The following is a 15,672-nucleotide window of genomic DNA, read 5'->3' on the forward strand; positions in this document are numbered from 1 at the left end:
TGGGTGGGATCAAGCTGCTTAAATATTGTTAGAACTGTGCTTTTCCAGGGAAGTGGAGTCTTCCAATATAATCTTGAATTGTGCCTTGTATATGATGGGCAGGTTCTGGGGAGACAGGATTTCTAGTCACACACCTGCCCTTGTAGCCATGGTATTTGCATGGTACTTCAGTTTAGTTTCTGGTCAGTTAACCCCCAGGATTTGATAGTGGGGATTCAGCAATGATAATACCATTGAATGTCATGGGGTGATGGGTAGATTCTCTCTTGCCCTTGTCTGGGCATGAATATCATGTGCCACTTCTCAGTCCAAGCCTGTATATTGTTTACATCTTATTACAGATGAACATGAACTACTCCAGTATCTGAAGAGTTCTGAATAGTGCTGCACATTATGCAGTCATTTCTCCTGGTGAATAGAAAATCATTGATGAAGCAGCTGGTGCCATAAGTGGGTCTGGGAATTTGAGATGATTGACTTTCACTTGAAGTTCGTTTAAGGAACTATTCCCTTGATGGATAAGCTTTTGGGTTTTTTTTTTGCTCCTCACCTACAGTCTTGATGGTCAGAGAAACATGAGGGAAAACAGTGTTGCACACTATTCTAATAAAATTCAGAATAGGCTTTTCAATAAGCTTACCTTTAAACAGCTGCCACTGGCTACTTTTAAGATTATGGACGGCTTGTATTTGAGTGCAGTAATGATCAAATATCAACTGTACAAAATGTTGTGTAGAGGAGACAAATTTGTGTCATCTATTCAATTTCGTCTACTGGTATGCTCAGTATCAAGCATTTTGAATCTATTAGAACATTTTGAATGTAAAAATGTGTTTAAACTTGCCCTTTTAGAATATTTTATTTGTGTGACCATTCTTCTTTTTTCCAGGAAGAAGAAAGCGGATCTGGTGAGTCTTCATGAAATATTGACCAGACTTTCATAGAACATTAAGTTCACTAATTAGGTGCTTAAAAAGAAACAAGTGAATGAATTTATTACTTTGGAGTTTTTGCCTTTCTTATTATTACCAGTTACTACAGTGTTACCACTTATCAAATCCGACTGGGTGAAGCAGAGTATTTGGTTGTGGCTTTAGTTTTGATGTTTGCTTTGTTAGCAATGCATTGAATTATAAATGTGGCTATTGAGACTTAAATAGCTTAAACAAAATGGATCTTGGGTTCACATCTCAAAACGTTGGCCTGTAACTCTGCTGTACATTCTTTCAGCCCTAAAGAATTCATGCCAGTGTTTATGCTGCACACAAGTCTCCTCTCACTCTTTGACCCTGTCAGCATATCTATTCTTTTACCTCATTTATATTTATCTAGTTGTCTTTGAAATGTTTCAATACTGTTTGTTTTAACTACTCATATCCTCTGAATAAAGTGGTTTCTCGTGGCTTACCATGACTTCTCTGACAAACTCCTGTCCCACTTTAATGAACAAGTCACTTAACAATTGGCTGGTCTTGCTCAAAATTTAGAAGGAAATCCCCAAGAAAATGTAATGAGAATGTGAAATTTTAGATTGTTGATTTGTATAGGAGTAATATAGGTCGATTGCCTGACTAGTAATCCAAAGGCCCGGAGGGAGACTGAATGTTAAGATCCTGAAATGGAAAATTAAGAATTTGAATTCTGAAGCCTTCAGTTGACATTCCATTGAAAGAAATAAAATTGCTATTTCCTTACCCAGTCTAATCTGTCTCCGGACCTATACCTACACCAAAATGGTTAACTCTTAACTGTACCCTGGTGTGGTCTAACCAGCTGTATAAATCATTATAAAGAATGCCACACAGATTGCAGTAGTTCACAAAGATGATCAAACCACTACAAATGCCCACTTAAACACTGCAAAAATGAATAATCAAACAGCAATTTATTTTTGTCCTAAAAACATGTAACTTTAGGGAATGCACTGTATTACACTAGGGTGAAACCATGCAGTTTTACCTAATGTGTAGGTGTTGTTCACACGAAGCAGTTTCAGATGATGATTTAAAAATATTGTACAGGCTTGCACTCCAATATCTCTGCTTTTTAAAATCTAATATGGGAGTAGTTGTAATATTTCCAGCATACTTCCATAAGCTAAGGAAGATAAAGAAGAAACGTTTTATTATGACTGATACCAAGGTTTGGCAAAATGCGGTTGTCAATCATAAATTCTGGCCCAAGTTCTGTTCATCATAAGTTTACAATTTTAAATATTATAGTTGATGTTTCAGATTTCTTTTAACCACTGTGATAAGCAAATTGTGACATGCAACTGATTTCCTTGACTTGTTCATACTTAAATAGGACAGCTCAAAGCTAGATGTTTTTAAAAAAAGGGATTTTAATTTTTTAATGGTTATTGCATATTAAAAAGTTACTAACTTTTGACTTCCTACATTTTTGAGTTGTGGGGTCCCTTCCAAAAGCAAAACAATTGCCCTGATACCTGGGTAATTGTAGATTATCATAGAATGATTTAGCGTACATGGAAGCCATTTTTCTCATCATGCCCATTCATGATGCCCAAATGCCAGCATTACATACGAAATGTTGACTTCTCTACCTCCTGGTGCTGCCTGGCTTGTTGTGTTCTTCCAGCCTCCTGCCTGTCTACTTTGAGTTCCAGCATCTATAGTTTTCTTTTTTGTCTCTAGCCTTATTCAAAAAGGCTGATGTAGTCCCGAGTTCTAGACTCCTCAGTTAGGTAAAAGACCTTTCGGTAGTTAAATGTCAAGCCTGTAAAGTGTTCTGTGTTTTGATATGAGAGTCCTCCTTTATTCTAAACTCAATAGCATATAGGCACCATTCTGAATCTCAGAAATCAACCTAGTCTATTTCGCATTCCTTTCAAAGTATGGCATATCTTTCTCCATGTTAACTCGCCAAGTCTGTTTGTAGGTCTGGTCTCATCAAAGCTCCATATCTTATCTGTGTAACTTCCTTTATCCTTATTTTCCATTTTCTTTTGTAATAAAGGCGAACTTACCATTTGCCTTTCTAATTATTGCCTGTAAGTTAACTTCACATCTCCTGTACAAGGATATCCAAATCCTCTCAACATTGATTACTAGGTCTGTCAAGTTTTTAGGAAGTCAGAAGTCACACAACGCCAGGTTATAGTCCAACAGGTTTATTTGAAATCACAAGCTTTCAGAGCACTGCTCTTCCTTCAGGGATTTGGAGCACCTGATGAAGGAGCAATGCTCGAAAGCTTGTGATTTCAAATAAACCTGTTGGACCATAACCTTGATTTTACCACTAAGAGATCCTTCTGAAAGAATGCATGAGGAAACCAGTTCTCCTCACCCCTCCAGCAGAAAAGTGAAGTGCTGCAGTGTAGAAGCAGGCCATTTGAACCATAAGTCTATATTGGCTTTTCCCTCCAACTGCATCACCTTTTTATCTGATCTTGTTTTCTATACTATTTTAAGTTTTTCTTTAAGTATACTTCGGGGGAAAGTTCTACATTCTTTAAATATTTAATTACCTTGCTTTCTTGTGAACATCTCAAAGTTGTGTTCTTATTCGCACGTTGCCAGTCAGTGAATTCATGTTATTACAAGCTTTAAATGCCTTTGCATCTCCCCTCAGATGTCTCAATTACAGCTGGAGTCGGAGGCAAGATAACTCTAGTCTTTTGCACCAGTGTAACTGCCCCCCCCCCCCCCCCCCCCCCACAAAGCCCTTCAACAACCAAATAAATCTGTATTGTTCTATATTCTTCCTAAAATGAGGCTTCCAACAGTGATCTAATGCTACTCTTTTATATTCCAACTTTCCAGATTCAAAACTTGCATTCAACATTCTTCCTTCTGACCTATTACTCACTTTAACCTGTGAATTAGACTTTTACGATCTAAAATGTACTTTACTGTGCTATCCTTCCAAAATGTATTGTCACATTTCCCTTCAAGTTCTATTTTCTGCCCATTCCACTCAACATTTTGAAGTCTTCCATTGTCCTTGTGTGGTGATGCGGTCACTTTCAAAGATTATTTTGTCCTGGTTGCTTTTTGAAGGAAGTTGTAAGGCAGAGATGACAAACTGGCTACTGAAGGTGACTTAAGTAAACAACTTGTGAGGTCTTGGGCTTTTTTTTTAAAGTTGGAACAATCGAAGCAGCTTGAGTGTGTGTGGCCAGTTCTCTCAGATCCAGATTTCTGGCTTTTGGTTTCTTTATTCAGTAGCCATTGGGGTCTCAAAAGAAATGGAAATTTGTGAATGATTCCTAGCTGCTGTTTTTTTCTGAGCCTTCTCTTGATTTTTTTTTTCCTTCTGGATTGGAGAACTACATGTAAGAATGTGTGTCTGAATTTGGCTTTTTCGCCACTGGCTGTTTATGGGACATTACTATATTGGAACAGTTAGTTAGTAATTCACACTATATCTATTACTCTGTTAAGTTTTCCAATAGTTAGGTTACTCTAAATTCCCCTTCCTTTTGTCTATATTTTAATGTTAGTGTTTTGCTTAATATTGAGTAGTTTGACCAGTGTCATCACATCTGGAACATGGCACTTCACATCTAACTTTAAAATAAGAAAAAGTTATGGTCTTTGCTACCTTCTTAAAATATTTTGAGGAAGTCGGGTCTGGTCCATGGCACGTGTCACGATTTGTTATGCTCTCAATTTAGAGCTATCGCTAAATTTGTCTCCTGGGTTGCACTTGTGCATACTGCTAGCTGATTCGCAGACATGAGTAAAGGCTGGAATGTTTGTTATCCACTTACTGACTGTGGGTATTTAGTGTAGGAAATCCAAGAATAAAAAAAGGATGGGTTGGATGTCATTGAGGGTTTATAACTTTAGTCCTTTTAGCTTTGGCAGTGGATCCAATCCAGTTGGGCTATGTTTAGACAATCTTGATCTCTTCAAGTGAATGCGAGTACACGACACAACCTCTTGATTCTGTACAAGCAAACACTGTAATCCTAATAACTGGATTTGGAAATAGAGATCAATTACACGGTGCAGTTTGTTTGGTATTAGAATGTCCAGGTATTGGCTGCAAATGGAAGAAATATACAAATTCCCAGAACTCGGCATATCTAATTTTCAATAAAGGATTTTGTCCCAAATAAACTCAAACCCTTATCTTGTTATGGAAATTTGCAAAGTACCAAGGTGAAAATGCCTCTAATTCTGTAACTGTTTATGTATTCACTGTGTGAAAGAACAAGCCCTCAATTTATTGGCTGTAACCCTCTTTTAGTCAGTAATATGGCAAGATAATTCCCAGTCAGTTGTTGTGATTCTGTTTGCATGGGCAAATGTTATATTGGGATGGCTAAGTGAAATATTTTTGACCATTCTAATTTATAACCTTATTGGAAAGATAAGAACACTTTCATTGGATGATGGACCTTTTCCTATTAAAGGTTAAGATTTGAGGCTCAAACCATTCTATAGAGTTGAAAGCAATTGAAGTGACTGTTTCAAGATTGTGCTGCCAATACACTGGCTGAAAGTCTACTGTATTCATTCTTTCATCCTCCTTTTAACTAAGCTAGGGTGATGGTGGCATAGTGGTAATGTCATTGGGCTAGATCTTTAGAGGCCCAGACTAATATCCTGAGGACATAAGATCAGATGCCACTATGGCAGCTGTTAGAATTTAAATATGATAAGGATTGTGTGGTGCAAGGGTAGTGTCCCACCTTTTTTGAGCTAGAAGGTTTGGGTTCAAGTTCCACCTGTCCCAGGGGTGTGTCAAAACCTGTCTGATATGGTTGATTAAAATAATAGCAGTAAGTCTCTGAGGGGATGATTGCACAGATATACACAAGATAGCACACAATAACAGAAGATAGTTCTTGCATTGGCTAAGAGGAAAACAGTCAAACTGATAATAAACAAATCCAGTTTTTTACACAATGATTGTAACGTGGAATGGGTTACTGAGTAAAGTGAAAACCCTGTGAACACTGTTTTTAATTGGAAGCTGCAGTAGGGTTGGTAGGTTGGAGGCTATTAAATCTCTTCGGGCAGCTAAACTAAAATGGATGAATGCCTTTCTCATCCATACAACACAGCTGTTTATTTCACACTTCCTGTTTTTATTTCAAAAAGAGTTGTTGTTCCTGCTGTTTGCAGATCAAATCTGGAGACTACAATGTGATCTCCTGTAGAATAACTAATCAACCACCCATGTTGTACCTGTACATCTGTTTGAGTTACCAAAAGCAGTTTTGTCTGCCTTTTAAGGAATTAACAAAATCCAAACATTGTTGGCAGTAAGCAGTGGGTCCATTAGCGTTTCTAAAGAGAAAAGATTTGGTCTTTGTATACCACAGATCATGCCTTTTTAAAAAAAACTAATCTTTTTAATAATTTACAGGTACAGAATGATCCAATACATTCTTCCAGTACTTTTACGATGAGTTGCAGACTTCTTAATTGTTTTATGATGAAGATGGTAAAATCAATTGTTAACAAACTTTCTTTCTTTCTGATTTTATTAACTTGAATGCTTGTCTTGATTATTGCCCCACAGGTGCCCAAAGTGAACTCCTATCCCTGTCCTGTGTGCTATCGAGTCTATCCCATGCAGAAAAGGCTCACACAGCACTTAAAGACACACAGTGCTGAAAAGCCTCACATGTGTGATAAGGTTAGGACATTTTCTTACTCTTGTGGATCACTGTACATGCAGATTTTTAACATATTAAAAGATAAAACTTTATTCTCAACTTTCTCCCAAGTACAATACAAAGAGTCGCTATACCATCCAATGGACAAAAGGCAGTTCTGATATTTCATTTCTTTGACATGGTAACTTGATTGGTAGTTGACTTTTCATTAAAGCTTTGCATTTTATTATCGGGATAGAAGTAAGCCATTCAACCTATTGGCCCTGTTCCATCATTCTGTGAGATTGTGATTGATCTGCATTTTGTTTTCTGGTCTGGTCTCTAACCCTGAATATTTTTGTCTAAAAAAACCAATCAATCTAGTTTTAATTATCTGTCCACTGTGGATACAGAAAGTACAGCTATCTAACATCACTTGTGTTCAGGTTGATTTGAGAAAAGTACATCCTTGTTCTGCACTCCCTACCCACCAGTACCAAGGATGTGCAAACATATTTTCTGCCACCAGTTCTCATAATTTAATTTGTTTTTTTTTCAGTGTGGGAAATCTTTTAAGAAGAGGTACACATTCAAAATGCATCTACTAACCCACATTCAGGCTCTCGGAAACAGCAGGTAGGTCTGACTTCTGTAGTTGAAAATGTGTTGCTGGAAAAGTGCAGCAGGTCAGGCAGCATTCAAGGAGCAAGAGAATCGACATTTCGGGCATGAGCCCTTCTTCCGGAATGAGGAAAGTGTTTCAAGCAGGCTAAGATAAAAGGTAGGGAGGAGGGACTTGGGGAGGGGCGTTGGAAATGCGATAGGTGGAAGGAGGTCAAGGTGAGGGTGATAGGCAGGGGTGGGGGTGGGGAGGTCAGGAAGAAGATTGCAGGTTAGGAAGATGGTGCTGGGTTCGAGGGTTGGGACTGAGACAAGGTGGGGGGAGGGGAAATGAGGAAACTGGAGAAATCTGAGTTCAACTTCTATAGTTGCATTTAAAAGGTACTTTATGGTACATTTGAGGAAATGGCTTCAATTCAGGAGCAGAGTCTGACATGGCTTGAGCTGTTGAGATGTAATGTTGTAACCTACTATATTTTATGTAGTTCCCAGTGAAATTTGCTTGTCTAAGTTGAGAGTTTTCACGTGATGCTAAGCCACTGGTGTGTAGTACAGCAAAGAATCATCCAGGACTTGCCCAATATCCAAAAATGAGATTTCCATGTTCATTGGGTTAGGGGTGGGAACACTACATTGCTTTTTGTTTTCTCCATCTAGACATAGGTAGTAAAGCTATTGGAGCATGTTCTCTGATCTCGATCAGTGGCCCTAGCCTGCTCCTTCCCTACGCAGTGGGTGGTCTTAACTTTGGTCAATTCCTCCTGCTGTCCCGAACAGCCACTTCTTGCGGTTTCCTCTCAACTTCAAGAAATAGAGGGGAAAGTGCTGTGTGAGCAAAAGACAGCCAAAAATAAATAAGCAAAAGCAAACTAAATGAGCAAAGGGGGAATAGCAAAAGTAGAGAAGAGCATTAGGGATTATTACCGCAGTATATAGCATGTAGGGAGCTATTGAAGCTTTAGAGCGCACTTTGACTTTGCCTCTAAAGTCTAGAAGCATGAGAGGGTGAGTGCGAATGTAAGAAGCATTAGGTGCTAAACATTAAAGTCAGAATTGTAAAGAAAGGTTTGAGTGAATTAAAAAGATAAACAGGAAACAAGACGTGGCAGAAGAAATGAGAATGAAGGAAATTTTGAACATCTTCTGCTAAGGTAATAATGCCAGTGTAAGCTAATATTTCTGCCAGTAGATGGAGTGACTGCACTTCTTAAATTTTGTTCCCCATGCTTCTGTATCATTGTTCTTGCTCATTGAAATATGTACTTCATTTATTGGAATTCACTGTGGTCTACTGTTTACAAAATGGTTACCTAAGCAAATGTAACTCTTTGCTTTAAAACTCTTTGGATTGCTGAACTGACTGGATTGACATCTTATCCTTCCTTGCTCATTCCTTTCTTGTTGAGCAAGAGATGTTGTGAAGTGGGAACCAGCTGTAGAACCTAGCAGGGTCTGGGTCTGGAGATCCTGCAAAACATAACAACAGGATCATATTTTTATTTAAGTATGTTTTCTGACTATCTGGTCAAGTTGGCTGCCTGGCCAATGAGAAGGAAAGGATGCCATGGAATGAATCAGAAAAATGTTACATATACAGAAGGAGGCTATTTAGCCTGTCTTACCTGCTGTTGGAAGTCACACCTGAGTAACCTTGCAAATTGTCCCAGTAGGTGGAAATAACCATGGAATGTGGAAAGAGCAGATAATGAGGTTCCAGGGAAAGTGATGTGGCGGGAAGAAGGAGGTTCAAAGCTTGCTTGAAGAGCCGGAGGGAGTGGTGGGCAGACTTGTTTGTGATCTGCAAGAAATGGTGGAAAAGATGCTTCTCTTGTGGATCCACCAGCTCCATCTTCCCTTTTTCGCTTCCTGAACTGGTGCAGAAATAGTAGAGATGGCAACTAGACCTGAGTGAAAAGCTGGGAAAGATGTGGATTAATGCTTTTATCATCTGTCCTAATATTGTATCTCACTCCAACCACAAGACATCCTCTAGACCCTCCAGCAGGGAAGCAGAAAACTAGAACAACGAGGATGCAACCCTTGATTAGCCATGATTGTAAGGGGCCTCGCTTCACGATTATCAATGAACTGAGTCGCTTTGCCAATTTACTGCTGAATTGGAGACAGCTTTGCTCTGAACTCACCTGCTAAAATCTGAGTTGTCTCCCCCTGTTGGTTCCTTATAGATTGAAGTTGATCTCATTGCTTGACACCATTGTCTGAGACTTTTGTTTAAATTCATTTGCTGGAAAGCATTGCAATGTTTAATTTAAGTACCAAATAATGTTAACAATTGTTACTTTGCAAAAGGATTAAATTTATGAGAGTGAGAAACTGCACATTGAAAAAATAGAAGTTTATGGCACAGAAGGAGGCTCTTTAGTACATTGTATCCTTTCCAATTTTAAAATGAACTATTTCACCTATTCTTACTGTCAGCTCTTGGTCCATAGCCCTGTAGGTAACAATACTTCAAAGTATATGTTCAAATACATTTTAAATACAATGATAGTTTCTACCTCTGCCACCTCTTTTCAGGTAGTGAGCTGTAGACTCTTACAACTTCCAGATTTAAAAAACACTCTACTTTGCTATAATCCATCAATCATTTATTTTAGATCTGTATCCCTTGATTTTACACCTTTCTCCATGGGAAATAGGTCTTTCCTAGCCATTTCATTTTTGATTTTTGTAACTGAGATTCTCAATTCATGGAAATGCCTTCCTAAATCTCCTCCTCCTAGTGATCATATCCTTCCTTTAATTATGCTGACCAAATCTGTACAAGCTACTCCAGCTGTAGGTTACTAGTACTTTAGGTAGTTCTTGAATAATGTCATTATTCTAGTGTTCAGTGCCTCAGCTAATTTAAGCACAGTAACCTACATGCTGCCTGAAGTACCTTTTACATTGAACTAATTTTTCTGGATTTGCCAACAACAATGTCCCTCTGTTTGTACCATTTATTGTCTGTTTTCTAGCCTAGTTTGAGCTTCTCAAATCCATTATCTTGTACTTCTCTAATCTGAATTCCATTTACCATTTTTCTGGCTACCTGATCAGTAAATGGATGTCTTCTTGCACTCCAGACTAGGGCTGGAGGTCTCCCTCCTTGTCAACCACATAAACATTTGCACTATCCTTCACAGGCACCTGAATAATGACTCCAACATGTCAAGTCTGAATGATAGAAATCTATTCATCAGTGAGTTTGTCTTTCAGAAGTTTTTTTGTTTCAGCTATCAGAAAGGATGCAGCTCATACAACACTTAAGAATCTTGATATTATCCAGGACAAAGTAGCCCACTTGATTGGCATTTGGTATTCCAACTGCATTGTCTTCACCATCTGAGCATATTGACAGTACTGTATTCCATCCTAATTAAGTGCATTAACTGGCCAAAATGGCCAGCTCAGACCTCCTACTGCCTAGAATGGCAAGGGCAGCAGATGCATGGGAATACCAACACCTGCATTTCTCTCCAAGCTACTCCCCATCCTGCCTTGGAACTATATTGCCTTTCCTTCGATATCACTGGGTCCGAGTCCTGGAGTTTTTTCCAGGACAGCATTGTGGGTATCCTTACACTTCAAATACTGCAATTTAATAAGGCAGCTCACCACTGCCTTCTCCAGGCAATCAGGGATGGGTAATAAATGTTGACCCAGCTAGCAATGCCTTGAACGTACATTTTTTAAAATGTTCAGCTCAGTACTAGTAGTCTGATGAGACCATGATCTGTGCTGTCCTGTATTTAACTTTTTATTTTGCTTTCTAGATTTAAATGTGAATTCTGTGACTATGTCTGTGAAAACAAGAAGCTCCTTCTTAACCACCAGCTATCGCATACTACAGATAAACCATTTAAATGTGATTTTTGCAAATATTCCACCATCAAAGAAGATTTCCTGGTTTCTCATGTTGCCATTAAACATACAGGTGAGGTGTGAAGGATGGTTCGTCGGTTGGCTTTTAGATATTTGTCACCTTCAATCACAGAATTCCATTGAAGAGCTTTAAATGTTTCATTGCCATAGGTCGCATAAAATGCACTTTTTTTAATCATGCAGGGGTAGTACACAGCTCTACTGGAGTTGTGTACATTTTATTCCATCATCCTCGAAGGCTTTGGCAGAATAAAATATAACATCTTCCATTGCAAAATATTGGGAAATATAAACTGTAGTGTGGTTTGAAGGGAACTGCATGGTCTAAATGCTGTGTGTGAGACAGAGTGTGCTTACCTGATAAGATGTTGCTAGTATTTTATTTAAATCACACAGGCAAGAGCTACCTGTCTGAACAATATTCTATTTAGTGATATCTGAAATGTGTTAATATTATAATACAGTCCCCAACTGCTTTGTGTGTTTTTGCTTTGGACAATTTATCAAATTAGACATTCTTTGCATAAGCAATAAATAAGACAAATTGCCACTGCAGTTTTAAAAAATAAACTTTCATATTTTATGGCAAGTCTGTGTTTTGATAAATTATTTTCCACTTAGAAATGATTAAGTCTATAAGATTATTGCAGCTGACAGATGTATGTATTTGCTAAGTAGTTTAACTGGTCAATGTTGAATAGTGCACACTGTGATATGAAAATTTAAATATACAGTGTTGCACCTTAACTGGTTGCTGATCAACCATTTTGGGAAAATTAAGGGAATTACTATGTGGGCACTGATTTTATAATTAACAATAACAGTTATGAAAAGTAGTTCCACATGATTTAATTGTAAAAGATTTACCTGATATGAAAATGGGAAAGTTGGTGACCGTAATGACAAATGATTAAAAATAACACTCGTTATCGAGCAAATATTTGAAAATTTGAAGGACCATTTTGATATGGTATAGCAGTAATGGAGGCCAGATGGCGTCAGAGAAGGTGATGTGAAGTTTTTCTGTTTTATATACAGATTGGCCAAAATGGTTGATTGGTATAAGATTAACAATAAACTATAAATTGTGCACTTGAACCCAAGTTTCTAAGATGAAAAGACCATGCCATAATAATCCTTTGAGCCCTGTAGTAGCTTAATGGGATTTGCAGTTTAATATTAATGGAATTATAGTCTTATCAATGAGCCACATTCCTGAATAGTATTTTGACCAGTATATTTCTACCATTTGAAATAAGAGTTGGTTTAACAGCGTGAATAATTTTGTCTTTGGGAAAGAATTACAAGTATTAATTACATGATCTCATAGGTGAGAAGCCGTTCTCCTGTGACCTCTGCCATTTCAATACCAAACACAAGAAGAACTTGCGACTGCATGTTCAGTGCCGCCATCAGGAGTATTATGAAGACTGGGCAAAGATCCATCCCGAAGAGCCACCACGCAGACGCCGGCCATTCTTCACTCTGCAGCAGATCGAAGAGTTAAAACAACAGCATGAGCAGATGCAGTCTACACAGGAAAGCGTGAGAGATACCATTGTGAGTGCATTGGTTTGGGATTGTTTCTAATAATGTCTTTGTGGAATTTTCTAGATTTGTGCTTCTCTTCTTTGCCTATATTTTCTCTGCTTTAACCCTGAACCCAGATTGAAAGGTTTGTTAAGAAGGCAGACAGCGTTTTGGCCTTTATTAATAGAGGGATTGAGTTCCGGAACCAGGAGGTTATTCTGCAGCTGCACAAAGTTCTGGTACAGCCACACTTGGAGTATTGTGCACAGTTCTGGTCACCGCATTATAAGAAGGATGTGGAAGCTTTGGAAAGGGTGCAGAGGAGATTTACTAGGATGTTGCCTGGGATGGAAGGAATGTTTTACGAGGAAAGGCTGAGGGCCTTGAGGCTGTCCTCATTAGAGAGGAGGTGGTCGAGAGGTGACTTAATAGAGACATACAAAATAATCAGGAGGTTAGATAGGGTGGGAGCAGCAAACACGAGGGGACGCAACTTTTAAAGTGAGGGGAGATAGGTATAAGACAGATGTCAGAGGTAGTTTCTTTACTCAAAGTAGTAAGGGTATGGAATGCTTTGCCTGCATTGGTAGTAGATTCGCCAAGTTTAAGTGCATTTAAGTCATCATTGGACAGGCATAAGGACGTACATGGAATAGTGTAGGTGGGATGGGCTTCAGATTAGTATGACAGAATGGCGTAACATCGAGGGCCGAAGGGCCTGTACTGAGCTGTTATGTTCTATAATACAAGTGTAACATTACTTCTAGTCTCCTAGTTCAAAACTATATGACCCATGCAAATTTTTCCAGAAGTCCCCATCTACTTAAAAACTTGAGTAGATTCACTTTGCTGAAAAATAATCTTTACCATATAATAAAGATGAAAGAAATTATATCCTCCCCTCCCATCTCAAACTTATGTTTCAACATGGTTGCAATAACTCTTCCTTCATAATGGGCACCTCTGAAATCCTTAATATTTGTTTGGTTATGTTCACCCTCCCCAACCCCATAGGCAACAAAGTAGATAAAATATCTCCATCAGTGTTTCTGTGAATGCAGTTTACAAAAGAGTGCCCCTTTCTTTAGGGAATAATATTGCAAAGATGTGTACACTTCCATCTTGAATTTAGTGGCAATATTTGCTTCTTTTTACTATATGTTCACTAGTCTCTGAAGTAATCAAATTTAAACTTCCTACTTACTGTAATACTTTGTGTTAGCGGTGCCAGTTAGACTTTAACAAAATGTTGTGCATAGTTTGAGTTTAGTTTATATCAGTTAGAATTTTGTTCAATAAGATATTCCTCCATTACTCAATTGTAAAAAAAAATTGTCCTGGAGGTCACACATCTCATTTCCAGTTCTCCATTTATACTTTATAGTCAAAAGCGTTACAGACATCTGACAATCTACAATCCACCCATGTATAAGGGAAGAAATTGCAAGACGCCTTGCAGAAACCCTTGCGTCATCTATGACTACGGGTGAGGTGTCTGATGATTGGAGGCTGCCTCATGTTGTACCCTTCTTTGAGAAAGGCTGTAATGAAAAACCAAGGAACTATAGACCTGTGAGTCTGACCTAAGTTGTGGGTAATTTATTGGAGCTGAAAATGGGTTGCTGGTTAAAGCACAGCAGGTCAGACAGCATCCAAGGAACAGAAAATTCGACGTTTCGGGCCAGAGCCCTTCATCAGGAATGAGGAGAGGGTGCCAGGCAGGATAAGATAAAAGGTAGGGAGGAGGGACTTGGGGGAGGGGCGATGGAGATGTGATAGGTGGAAGGAGGTCAAGGTGAGGGTGATAGACCGGAGTGGGGTGGGGGCGGAGAGGTCAAGAAGAAGATTGCAGGTTAGGAGGGTGGTGCTGAGTTCAAGGGAATCAACTGAGACAAGGTGGGGGGAGGGGAAATGAGGAAATTGGAGAAATCTGAGTTCATCCCTTGTGGTTGGAGGGTTCCCAGGCGGAAGATGAGGCGCTCTTCCTCCAACCGTCGTGTTGTTATGTTCTGGCGATGGAGGAGTGCAAGGACCTGCATGTCTTCGGTGGAGTGGGAGGGGGAGTTGAAGTGTTGAGCCACGGGGTAGTTGGGTTGGTTGGTCCGGGCGTCCCAGAGGTGTTCCCTGAAGCGTTCCGCAAGTAGGCGGCCTGTCTCCCCAATATAGAGGAGGCCACATCACGTGCAGCGGATGCAATAGATGGTGTGTGTGGAGGTGCAGGTGAATTTGTGGTGGATATGGAAGGATCCCTTGGGGCCTTGGAGAGAGGTAAGGGAGGAGGTGTGGGCGCAAGTTTTCCATTGCCAGCGGTTGCAGGGGAAGGTGCCGGGAGTGGAGGTTGGGGGGGGGGGGGGGGGGGGGTGTGTGTGTGGACCTGCCGAGGGAGTCACGAAGGGAGTGGTCTTTGCAGAACGCTGATAGGGGAGGGGAGGGAAATATATCCCTGGTGGTGGGGTCCGTTTGGAGTTGGCGGAAATGACGGCGGATGATACACTGTATACGGAGGTTGGTGGGGTGGTAGGTGAGAACCAGTGGGGTTCTGTCTTGGTGGCGGTTGGAGGGGCGTGGCTCAAGGGCGGAGAAGTGGAGGAGATGCGGTGGAGGGCATCGTCGATCACGTCTGGGGGGAGTCTGCGGTCCTTGCAGAAGGAGGCCATCTGGGCTGTATGGTATTGGAACTGGTCCTCCTGGGAGCAGATGCGGCGGAGACGAAGGAATTGGGAATATGGGATGGAGTTTTTACAGGGGGCAGGGTGGGAGGAGGTGTAGTCCAGGTAGCTGTGGGAGTCGGTCGGTTTATAGTAGATGTCTGTGTTGAGTCGGTCGCCCGAGATAGAAATGGAAATGTCTAGGAAGGGGAGGGAGGAGTCTGAGACAGTCCAGGTGAATTTGAGGTCGGGATGGAAGGTGTTGGTAAAGTTGATGAACTGTTCGATCTCCTCGTGGGAGCACGAGGCAGCGCCGATACAGCCATCGATGTAGCGGAGGAAAAGGTGGAGGGTGGCGCCAGTGTAGTTGCGGAAGATGGACTGTTCCACATAACCTACAAAGAGACAGGC

The 15,672-nt window shown here is 40.0% G+C and overlaps 1 protein-coding gene across 2 annotated transcripts in view; it reads left to right on the plus strand.

The window, feature by feature from the left end:
* znf335 (zinc finger protein 335) overlaps window positions 1-15,672 on the plus strand; it is a 78,596-nt gene that overhangs the window by 24,958 nt on the left and 37,966 nt on the right. For both annotated transcript variants that reach the window (XM_060836286.1, XM_060836287.1), the window contains 5 exons: window positions 890-908; window positions 6,499-6,615; window positions 7,134-7,210; window positions 10,975-11,135; window positions 12,414-12,643. In XM_060836286.1, coding sequence (XP_060692269.1) covers window positions 890-908; window positions 6,499-6,615; window positions 7,134-7,210; window positions 10,975-11,135; window positions 12,414-12,643 — 604 coding nt within the window. The remainder of the gene's footprint in view (window positions 1-889; window positions 909-6,498; window positions 6,616-7,133; window positions 7,211-10,974; window positions 11,136-12,413; window positions 12,644-15,672) is intronic.

The sequence above is a fragment of the Hemiscyllium ocellatum genome, chromosome 15, assembly GCF_020745735.1.
Source record: "Hemiscyllium ocellatum isolate sHemOce1 chromosome 15, sHemOce1.pat.X.cur, whole genome shotgun sequence".
NCBI lineage: Eukaryota > Metazoa > Chordata > Chondrichthyes > Orectolobiformes > Hemiscylliidae > Hemiscyllium > Hemiscyllium ocellatum.